This window comes from Mobula birostris, chromosome 5 (assembly GCF_030028105.1).
Source record: "Mobula birostris isolate sMobBir1 chromosome 5, sMobBir1.hap1, whole genome shotgun sequence".
NCBI lineage: Eukaryota > Metazoa > Chordata > Chondrichthyes > Myliobatiformes > Myliobatidae > Mobula > Mobula birostris.
In genome coordinates this window covers 6,018,433-6,030,539 of record NC_092374.1, presented here as the reverse complement: position 1 = coordinate 6,030,539, position 12,107 = coordinate 6,018,433, and the positions used below count along the sequence as shown (strand labels likewise).

General features: G+C 42.8%; 1 protein-coding gene across 3 annotated transcripts in view; it reads left to right on the top strand.

Annotated features, from left to right (window-relative positions):
- lifra (LIF receptor subunit alpha a) overlaps window positions 1-12,107 on the top strand; it is a 196,928-nt gene that overhangs the window by 109,998 nt on the left and 74,823 nt on the right. For all 3 annotated transcript variants that reach the window (XM_072257527.1, XM_072257528.1, XM_072257529.1), the window contains 2 exons: window positions 2,814-2,936; window positions 11,633-11,899. In XM_072257527.1, the coding sequence (XP_072113628.1) occupies window positions 2,814-2,936; window positions 11,633-11,899 (390 nt within the window). The remainder of the gene's footprint in view (window positions 1-2,813; window positions 2,937-11,632; window positions 11,900-12,107) is intronic.

Sequence of the window (12,107 nt, the reverse complement as noted above, 5' to 3'; positions counted from 1 at the left end):
AATCTACCTTGAAATTTGATTTGATTCAGCAAAACATTGTGGACCAAATGGTTTGTTCCTTTGTACTATTTTTTAAATGTTCACCGCATTCCATGGGATATTTGATTTGTTCTGACTCTGGGCAACAACCTAAGAGATTGTTTTATATTCTGCTGAGGCTTTCCTGTAGTTAATGGCTTACTGTTTCAGCTGGCTCAGAAAGTTGTTTGTTGACATTTTCAGGGCAAATGGGTCCCAGATTCTTTTCCCTGACTGGATCTCATAAGCTATTCAATGTCAAGCTGAGGCTGAGTACAGGGCTACGGTAAGTCCAGGACCAGCCTATTGGCTCAGGGTGTCTGACCCTCCAAGGGAGGAGTTGTAAAGTTTGATGGCCACAGGCAGGAATGACTTCCTATGACGCTCTGTGCTGCATCTCGGTGGAATGAGTCTCTGGCTGAATGTACTCCTGTGCCCACCCAGTACATTATGTGGTGGATGAGAGACATTGTCCAAGATGGTACACAACTTAGACAGCATCCTCTTTTCAGACACCACCGTGAGAGAGTCCAGTTCCATCCCCACAACATCACTGGCCTTACGAATGAGTTTGTTGATTCTGTTGGTGTCTGTTACCCTCAGCCTGCTGCCCCAGCACACAACAGCAAACATGATAGCACTGGCCACCATAGTCTCATAGAATATCCTCAGCATCGTCCGGCAGATGTTAAAGGACCTCAGTCTCCTCAGGAAATAGAGACGACTCTGACCCTTCTTGTAGACAGCCTCAGTGTTCTTTGACCAGTCCAGTTTATTGTCAATTCGTATCCCCAGGTATTTGTAATCCTCCACCATGTCCACACTGACCCCCTGGATGGAAACAGGGGTCACTGGTACCTTAGCTCTCCTCAGGTCTACCACCAGCTCCTTAGTCTTTTTCACATTAAGCTGCAGGTAATTCTGCTCACACCATGTGACAAAGTTTCCTACCGTAGCCCTGTACTCAGCCTCATCTCCCTTGCTGATGCATCCAACTATGGCAGCGTCATCAGAAAACTTCTGAAGATGACAAGACTCTGTGCAGTAGTTGAAGTCCGAGGTGTAAATGGTGAAGAGAAAGGGAGACAAGACAGTCCCCTGTGGAGCCCCAGTGCTGCTGATCACTCTGTCGGACACACAGTGTTGCAAGCACACATACTGTGGTCTGCCAGTCAGGTAATCAAGAATCCATGACACCAGGAAAGCATCCACCTGCATCGCTGTCAGCTTCTCCCCCAGCAGAGCAGGGTGAATGGTGTTGAACACACTGGAGAAGTCAAAAAACATGACCCTCACAGTGCTCGCTGGCTTGTCCAGGTGGGCGTAGACACAGTTCAGCAGGTAGACGATGGCATCCTAGTTGGGGCTGGTAGGCGAACTGGAGGGGATCTAAGTGTGGCCTGACCATAGGCCGGAGCAGCTCCAGAACGAGTCTCTCCAGGGTCTTCATGATGTGGGAGGTCAATGCCACCAGTCTGTAGTTATTGAGGCCGCTGGGGCGCGGCGTCTTCGGCACAGGGACGAGGCAGGATGTCTTCCACAGTACAGGAACCCTCCGGAGCCTCAGGCTCAGGTTGAAGACATGGCGAAGTACTCCACATAGCTGAGGGGCACAGGCTTTGAACACCCTGGTACTGACACCATCCGGTCCTGCATCCTTGCTTGGGTTGAGACATTTCAGCTGTCTTCTCACCTGTTCAGCTGTGAAGCCCACCATGGTGGTTTCGTGTAGGGAAGGGGTATAGTCATGAGAGCAGGGTGGGGAACTGTGAGGAGGGGTAGGAGGGGAGAGTGGAATATGTGTTGGTTGGTGACCGACAACAGATGGCTCATGTGTGGGATGGGCAGGGGCCACAATGTCAAATCTGTTAAAGAACAGGTTAAGTTTGTTGGCCCTGTCCACACTGCCTTCAGCTCCTCTGTTGCTAGTTTGCCGGAACCCAGTAATAAAGAAGTGCTGGCATTGGAGAGGGTCCAGAAGAGGTTCATGAGAATGATTCCTGAAATGAAAGTGTTAACATGTGATGAGCATTTGATAGCTTTGAGTCTGTACTCACTGGATTTTACACTATTGAGAGGGGATCTCATTGAAACCATATGAATATTGAAAGACCTATATAGAGTGGATGTTGAGAGGATGTTTCCTATAGTGGTGGAGTCTAGGACAAGGGCACAGCCTCATAATAGAGGGACATTCCTTGAGAGCAGTTGAGGAGGAATTTCTTTCGCCAGAGGGTGGTGAATCTGTGGAATTTGTTGCCACAGGCAGCTGTGGAGGCTAGATCATTGGGTGTATTTAAGGCAGAGGTTGATGGTTCTTGATTGGTCAGGGTGTGAAAGGTTACGGGGAGAAGTCAGGAGAATGAGGTTGAGAGGGATAATAAATCAGTAAATGGGCCAAACGGCCTAATTCTGCTCCTATATCCTATGGTGGTTTTGCAGATTGTAAATTCACATGTAGCTATTGAGGTACAAGGTGCTGGAATCATTCCACCAAGTTCAGAACAGCATGGAATCTTGCCAGCAGGAAACAGTTCTTCATAACAACTTGTGGATATTGCATTGTTGATGGTGAGATTTATCTTGCAGTGTTAGCAAAATATTTGGTTATCAAGTGTTGTGCATTGTTTGTATCTTCTAAGTCCAGGGCGTCTGGCCCAGCAAGATCTGTTTTGCAGGGTTCAGTCAATTAGTACAAAGTTCAAAATCTGCGATATCACTTCACAAGTGGCAACAAGTTCTTTGTGGTTTAATTCTGCTGTTAAATCTAACTTGAACCATTGATTCTGTTGCAGGGAAGCAGAGCTCTTTAATGGATCAATTCAAGGCTGGCAGAATGAAGCCCTGCATGTTTTTACAGTTTATGTTTTTGGTCCTCTCATTATCCGGATGTGATCCCATTTTTGCTCAAAACAGTGGTGAGTTAACATCTGATTTTGATTTGCATTTATTAAAACTGATGATTTGGCTTGTAGTTGTCATATTTATCCTTCTCTTTTCCTGTCCTGTTCAGTTAAATGATGCTATGTTTCTTTAATGATTGGTGGTGGAGCTTACTTGAGTGCAGCAAGTTTTTCATCTTGGTGCAATTAACTATTCCATCATTACTGTTACACTCCAATTGGAAATTTGGATGTTTGGCGAATCAGCCCTCGCTGTTACTTGAGAAATCAGCAAGAAATGCAGATACTGACTCAACTGGGTATTGAAATACAAGAACAGGGATGTGATACTGAGGCTTTATAAGGCACTGGTGAGGTCTCACCTTGAGTATTGTGAACAGTTTTGGGCTTCTCATCTAAGAAAAGATGTGCTGGCATTGTAGAGGGTTCAGAGAATTTTCACAAGGATGATTCCAGGAACGAAAAGGTTATCGTATGAGGAACGTTTGGTGGCTCTGAGTCTGTGCTCACTGGGAATTTAGAAGTATGGGGTGGGGGGAGGGTGTGTGTCTCATTGAAATCTTTTGAATGCCTAGACAGAGTAGATGTGGAAAGGATGTTTCCCATGGTGGGAGAGTCTAGAGCAAGAGGGCACAGCCTCAGGATAGTGGAGCATCCATTTAAAACAGATACGGAGAAATTTCTTCAGTCAGAAAGTGGTGAACTTGTGGAATTTATTACCACAGGCAGCTGTGGAGGCCAGGTCATTGGGTGTATTTAAGATGAAGATTGATAGGTTCTTGACTGGACCCGGCATAAAAAGTTACAGGGAGAAGGCTGGGGAGTGGGGCTGAGGAGGGGAAAAAGGACCAGCCATGATCGAATGGCAGAGCAGACTCGATGGGCCAAATGGCCTATGTCTTATGGTCTTATGAAATGGGATGAAACTATCGAGGCAGAGGGATGGTTTCTTTGGCACAGAGGAAAATAAAGCATGAATAAATTGACTCCCATGTCAAAGATTTCTATGATTTGGTGAAGTACCTCCATCCCAGGGCACTTATTACCAAAAACTGATACAAGTTACTTAGTTATATTAGAGATTGTGACCAAAATTGTGTTCAAAGACTTGAGTCTGATCAGAATTAGGTTCATTGTATGGTATGAAATTTGTTCATTTGCAGTAGCAGTATAGTGCAAGGGCATAAAATTACCACAAATTCCTGAAATTTGTGGAATTTGTGTGAACTCTGGAATTCTGTACCCGATGAAGCAGTGGAGGCTACCTCAGTAAATATATTTAAGACAAGGTTGGACAGATTTTTGCATAGTAGAGGAATTAAGGGTTATGGGGGAAAAGGCAGGTAGGTGGAGATGAGTTCATGGTCAGATCAGCCATGATCTTATTGAATGGCAGTGCAGGCTGGTCTGCTCCTGCTCCTATTTCTTATGTTCTTATGTAAAATAAATGTGCAAAGAAAAGGAATAAAGGGGTAGAATTCATGGGCCATTTGAAATCTAATGACAGAGGAAGAAATTGTTTCTGAACTGTTGAGTGTGGGTTTTCAACTTCCTGTACCTTTTTGCTGACAAGCGGGTATGCCCCAGATGGTGAGGGTCTTCACTGATGGATGCGGTCACCATGAGGCACCTCTTCTTGAAGATGCCCTCAATGAAGGGGAGGGCTGTGGCCATGATGAGCTTGACTGAGTCTAAACTCTCTTCAGCCTCTTGCGATCCTGTTCATTGGAGACTCCATACTAGCCTGTGATGCAACCGTCAGAATGTACTCCACTGTACATTTATATGTAATGCTCAGCTACATTGGCTTGTATTTATCTAGGGGAAACACCGTGTCCGCCGCCCAACTCCGTCTCCCGGTTATGTCGGTTGCTGTGCAAATGCCACCTGATTCAGCTTCAAACACCAGCCAGCATACAGTGTACGTTTTACAAATTACACTTTATAAATCTTACTAGAACTATGAGATTACTAGAGGTACAGTACAAAAGGGAATGAAAAAAGGTGCCAGACTTATCAAAGTTCAATTTCTTCGTGCACACAGTTGGAGCTCAGGACCTTCTTCCTTCCCCCTGCGATCCACTCTGACCCCTTCAACTCACAGCTCGGGTCCACCCGAAGTGATCAACCAGAGCACTCCCAGCATGTCCGTCGTCCTCCCGATCTCTCCTCCAACTCCCCGCCAAAACCCCTGGTTCCCAGCCATATGAGACAGCATAACACCCCAAGAAAGAATAACATGGACACCCATTGGTTCATTTGCTCTGTTATCAATGATATAACATGATATAACCCAAGCAAACTGCTAGCGAGAGAACTTTCTCAGCATTTAACATAACAAAGAAGCCATTTTAATTAACATACGCAGTAACATAAAAGAAGAAACTCCTTACATGTAGAAATTTGCAAGAATCTTTGGTGACATGCTAAATTTCTGCAAACTCCAAGTAAGTAGGGCATCTCAGTAAGCAGCTTAAAAAAGGAGAGAGAATTTGGGAGGTTAATGCTTGAAATTCCAGTGATTGGGGCCTTGGCAGCTGAAGACTTACCTGTCAACCGTGAATCAATTAAATCTGAGAGTCTGCAGAAGATCACTGGAGAGCCAGTTTTTCTGAAAGTTAGAGGTGGGGTAAGCAGGGGAAGAGACTAGAGTTACAGGGGCATGGGAATCAGAGTTCCAGAACACATAGCAGGGAGCTTGTGGAGACGTGTTGTTATGACTTCATACGAAGTCAGGAATCACAAGGTTGAGCATGGTGAGACCAGTGTCCTGAGCTGCATGGATTTCAATGCAAGAAGTACCGTAGGAAAGGCAGATGAGCTCAGGGCATGGATCAACACGTGGAATTATGATATTGTAGCCATTAGTGAGACGGTTGCAGGAGGGGCAGGACTGGCAGCTCAACAGTCCAAGGTTCCGTTGTTTTAGATGTGACCGAGTAGGAGGAATTAAAGGAGGAGGGGTGGTTTTACTAGTCAGGGAAAATGTAAAGGCAGTGCTCAATCAGGACAAACCAGAGAACTTGTCTAGTGAGGTATTATAGGTGGAAATGAGGAATAAGAAAGGTACAACAACGTTAATAGGGCTGTATTACTAACCAACCAACAGTCTGCAGGGTTTAGAGGAACAAATTTGTGGAGAGGTCACATGCTGCTGCAAGAAACGTAGTTGTTATAGTAGATGATTTTAACTTTCCACATATTGACTGGGAATCCTAGACTGTAAAAGGACTAGACGGGATAGAGTCTGTCAAATGTGTTCAGGAATGTTTCCTTAATCAGGTTGTAAAAGTCTCAACGAAAGAGCATGTGATACAGGATCTGCTATTAGGGAATGAGTTATGGCAGGTGACACAAGTTTATGTAGGGGAACATTTGATATCTTGTGATCATAATGCCATTAGTTTCAAAGTAAATATGGAAAAAATAGCAAACACGAGGAACTCGAGGAAATAGGTCTAGTCTGCGGGTTGAGATTCTAAATTGGAGAAAGGATCTGGCAAGTGTGGATTGGGACAGGCTGTTTTCTGACAAAGATGTACTTGGTAAGTAGGAGGCCTTCAAAAGTGAAATTCTAAGTATGGAGTTTGTATGTGCATTTCAGAATAAAAAGTGATGATAAGATTAGGGAACCTTTGCTATCAAAAGGTATTGAGGCATTGGTTAAGAAAAATAAAAGGTACATAGCAGCTTTAGGCAGGTAGGAACAAATGAGGAACTTGTGGAGTAAAAGAATGTAAGAGAACACTTAAGAAAGAAAGCAGGAGGGCTAAAAGAAGGCATGAGGTTGCCTTTGCAGATAAGGTGATATGTTAAGAGCAAAAAGATTGCAAGGAACAAAATTAGTCCTCTGGAAGATCAGAATGGTAATCCAGGCGTTGAGCCAAAAGATATGGAGGCGGTCTTAAATGGATATTTTTGCAGCTGTGTTTACTCAGGAGATGGACACAGTCTATAGAAAGTAGGCAAAGTAGCATTGAGTTCATGTACCCTATACAGATTAGAGGAGGAGGTGTTTGCTGTCTTAAAGCAAATCAGGGTGGCTAAATCCCCAGGGTCTAAGGAAACACCTTGTCAGGCCCTGGGGATTTAGCCATCCTAATTTACCTCAAGACAGCAAACTCCTCTTCCTCTGTAACCTGTACAGGATCTATGAACTCAATGTTGCTTTGCCTAATTTCTATGGACTGTGTCCATCTCCTGAGTAAATACAGATGCAAAAAAAAAAAATCCATTTAAGATGTCTCCTATCTCTTCTGGCTCCATGCAGAAATATTTAAAGCATCCTTGGCAATAGGTGAGGTACCAGAGGATTGGGCAATAACTAACGTTGTTTTGCTATTTAATAAAGGCTCTAAAAATAAGTTAGGAAATTATTGGCCAGTGAGCCTAACCTCAGTAGTGGGAAAGTTATCGGAAGGTATTGAACCCGTGAACACTTTTTGAATATATTATTTCTGTTTTTGCACACCTTTTAATCTATTCAATATATGTATATTGTAATTTGTTATTTGTTATTATTTTTTCCTCCTCTATATTACGCATTGCATTGAACTGCTGTTAAGTTAACAAATTTCACGACACGTCAGTGATAATAAACCTGATTCTGATTCTGAAATGGGCAGAGAAATGACAGGTGGAATTTAATACAGACGAGTACGAGGTGTTGCACTTTTAGAGGACCAACCAGGGTATATCTTATACAGTGAACAGTAGGGTACTGAGGAGTGTGGTAGAACAAAGGGATCTGGGGATGCAGGTCTATAATTCGTTCAAATTGGCGTCACAGGTAAAGAAAGCTTTTGGCACATTGGCTTTCATAAATCAATGTACTGAGTACAGGAGATGGGATGTTATACAAGATCTAATTTGGGGTATTGTGTGCAATTTTGGTCATCGATATACAGGAAAGATGTAAATAGGGTTGAAAGAGTACAGAGAAAATTTATGAAGTTATGCTGGGACTGGAGGATCTGAGTTGTAAGTGGAAATTGACTAGAATAGGACCTTATTCCTTGGAACTTAGAAGATTGGGGAAGATTTGATTGAGGTATACAAAATTATGAGGAGTATAGATAAGGTAAAAGCAGGCTTTTCCCACTGAAGCTCGGTGGGACTACAATCAGAGGTCATGGGTTGAGGGCGAAAGGTGAAAGTTTACAAGGAACTTCCCCATTCAAAGGCTGGTGAGAGTATAGAACAAGCTGCCAGCGCAAGTGGTGTGTATGAGTTCGATTTCAGTGCTTTAAGAGGTGTTTGGGATAGTACATGGATGATGGGGTATGGAGGGCTATGGTCCTGGTGCAGGTCAATTGGAGTAGGCAGTTTAAATGGTTCAGCAAGAACTAGATATGCTGAAAGGCCTGTTTCTGTGGTGTACTTTTCTGTGATTCTGTAACTATGAGAAGGACGTGACCATGGAGGAACAACACAATCTATTGAAAGAACTCAGTGGGTTAAGCAGCATTGGTGGGAAGAAATAAATTGTCGATGTTTCTTCTGAAATGTTGCATTTCCTGTTTCTTTCTCTTACTACAACCTAATAGCACCTGATCCCTCCACTTCTAGCTTCTGTCTCTTATTGGTTCTTTAACCATGGAGGAATTTGAAAACCCATGTGAGTTTTATAACTAGAGTATTGTGTAATTGGTAATCTTGAAAGGCCAGCAAACATAAAGGTAGAGGATGAACAGGACTTCATTTGAGATAGACTGTGGACAGCAGAGTTTGGGATGAGTGGTTTACCAGGAATAGAATGGAGGTTGTGTAGGAATGCACCCAGTCCCTTGTCCATTTATTAACTATTCATGGATCAGTTTACTCATAAGTTTGGCTCCAATATCCACCTCAATTTTTAAAAAAATCAATGTATATGCTCATTGACGAACAAATCCCTGCCTGTACAAATAGGCTACTCAGTTTTCAGACCACTTGTATGAAGTGACTCTTTGCAAAGTTTACACATCTACCTCTTGTATTTCAGAACAAGTCTATGCTTATTAAGTTTCTCTGAAAAGAGCTTGTTAGCTGATACATTTCCATTTAGGCATTTAAACATTTTAACCTGTTAATCATGTGTGTTGATGTTTTAAAAAAAATTTGATCATGTTTATGTTTTGAGAGATGGAAGTTGTATTAGCACTTTTCATAAACACTTTTATGCTTTTCATAAACACGAGATTTAGCAGATGCTGGAAATCCAGAGTAACAAAAAGTACTAGAGCAACTCAGCAGGTCAGGTTGCATCTATCAAAGGGGAATAAAGAGCCAACATTTTGGGCCTAGACCCTTCATTAGGACTCAGGTTGTCAGTCCTAAACTACTACTTCTGCCTGTTACACCGCTGGTGTTTAGGGCAGCAATGAAGGTCCTCCATCTTTGGCAGGCATTCGTGGCTTCCTTCATTGTGTCGGTTTACTGTCAGTCATGCAAGTCCCAGATGGAGACTCAGGAATACCACTGCACTCAAATGTAGAAGGATTCTTCATTGCTGTTTCCATAACAGTTTTGTTTTACCAGTCAGGGTTGTTAGTCCTGAGCTTAACCCCAAACCTGGAGGATCATTCTTAGTCTGGCTTCTAACCTTTGACCTGTTTGGCATGGGTGACCCTACCAAGAGCTAGAGCTGAAGCATAAAGCCCTGACTCCAGCCAACATGGCCTCCAAACCCTATGACAAGGCTGTGGTCGTCTTGGAGTTTAGCCCAAAATGTTGGCTCTTTATTCATCTCTATGGATGTGGCCTGATGTACTGAATTCCTCTAATATTTTGTGTGCGTGTCATTTATTTTGATATCTGTGAATCTCTCGTGAATGATAAGAATAAAACAGCTAATGTTGGAGGTACCCAATACATTGATGAGATGATCAGCTTGTTATATGAAACTAATCCTCATGGCAGTCCTTTGCTGGAATACTTTTTAGAGAATACTGTATGTTTTTCCTACATCGTTTTAAAGAGTTGTTTATCTTGGCAAGAGCTGAGCTGCAGGGAAACATTCCTTCAAAATGAAAGGAAGCAGGAAAAGGATGTTCAGGGTGAAACAGGACAATCAATGGGCTGTGAAATTTGAAAATCCTTTTCTTTAAATGGAAGTGAAATGATTTAGAAGGCAAAGGTGTGGAACTCTTTGGACCTAATGCGAGTAGACAGGATTATTAAAGTTGGGTACAACAGTTTGCCTGGGCATGGTGGGTTAAAGGGCCTGATTCTGACAGTGCAATGCCAGTAACTCTCAAGAAGTTCAACTTATAGGACAGAAAAAACTCTATAAAATCATTGCTTCTGAGTCTCTTCCAGCTGGGCTCTGTTTGTCACAATGTCCTACAAATTCATCTCTAATTACTGGGAATTCAAGGACAAAACTGTCATTGACAAGTTGGGGCAAGAGTGGTGGTTGGGTGACCAGAGTGCAGGTCTCACTGATCCACCATAATTCAGGAATAGGAAATCAGCTGTTGAATTTCAATCCAGTGCGGAAGTTGGGAAGACCTTTGGCAGTTAGGACTGCTTTCTCTCAGTGATGCATGCAAAGGAGCTTTCAAAGTTCACAGTAAATTTATTATCAAAGTATGTATATGTCACCGTATGCCATCCTGAGATTCATTGTCTTGCAGACGCTCACAGTAGGGCAAAGAAATGCAGTAGTGTCAACGAAAAAGTAAGCACAAAACCAATGGATGTGCAATAGAAGACAAACTGCAAATACAAAAAAAGTAGTAAATAAATAATACTAAGAATATGAGTTGTAGAGTCCTTGAAAGGGAGTCCATAGGTTGTGGAGTCAGTTCGGATTTGAAGTGAGTGAAGTTACTCATGCTGGTTCAGGAGGCTGATGGTTGAGGGATGATAACTGTTCCTGAACCTGATGGTGTGGGGCCTGAGGCTCCTGTACCACCTCCCCAATGGCAGCAGCAAGGAGAGAGCATGGTCTGAATGGTGGATGCTGCTATCTTGTGGTAGTACTCATTGTAGATGAGCTCACTGGTGGGGAGGGCCTTTCTTGTGAAGGATTGTACTCACTACTTTTTTTAGGCTTTTCCATTCAAGGACATTGGTGTTTTTATATCAAGGCCACGATGCAACCAGTCAGGATATTTTCCATTATGCATCTATTGAAGCTTGTCAAGGTTTTAGAAGAAATTCTGAACCTTTGCAAACTTCTAAGTAAGTAGAGGCATTCCATGCCTCCTTTGTAATGGCACTTACAGGTCCCAGCACAGATCCTCTGAAATGATAACACCAAGGGATTTTAAATTTAAAATTACCTCCGATCACCTATTGAGCATGTGCTCATTCTGCTGCCCTTTCCTATTCAGCGGAGGAACTGATCCCTTCCCAGTATCCGGGTACCTAAAAGTTCCTTTCAGTTAAGAACATAGAACACTACAGGACAATACAGGCCCTACAGCCCACAATGTGGTGCCAGCCTTTTAACCTACTCCAAGACAAATCTAACCCTTCTCTCCTCGTAGTTCTCCATTTTTCTTTCATCCATGTTTCTATCCAAATTAAATACAGTTATTAAGGCAGTAATCACTCGTGCTGTCAACCCATGTTGGTTATTGAGAATCAAAGTGAATTAATGGACGTGCAAGGAATAATTTATAGGGAAACATACTTGATGGAATTGCTCCCATCACCTTGAAGGGTGAATAGCTTGTGTTGTGCGAAAATATAATGAAACAAAATATTTTTTCTCATTCTCCTAGATTCGTGTGGCTCCATTTCTCCCAGCAGACTGGTTGCAAATGTTGGCTCAAGCCACAACATAACCTGCTCATTTTGTGAAGCTGGAGCAGCTGACAAGGTACAATGGGTATATGGTGGCAGTCCACTCACCAGGAGCCAGTTCACTAAGATCAACTCCAGTGCCAGTGTGGCAACGTTGATTAACCTGGGCCTAACCAGCAGGCAAGGAGAGAATCTGACATGTGTTTCTGAAAAGGAGTCTAACATCATGTTAGTTCAAACTGGATGTGAGTAATCATTGGGGAGATACTGATACAATGTCGATTTTATAAGGAGGAGTTTGAACTTACAGTTACAGTACTGTGCAAAGGTCTTAGCATATGTACTGCTCAGCTGCCTACATCTTTTGCACAGTATGGTAGTAATTTTATGTATTCCACTGTAGTGTTGCCACAAAAAGTAATTTCATGACATCTGTGAGTGATGATGAACCTG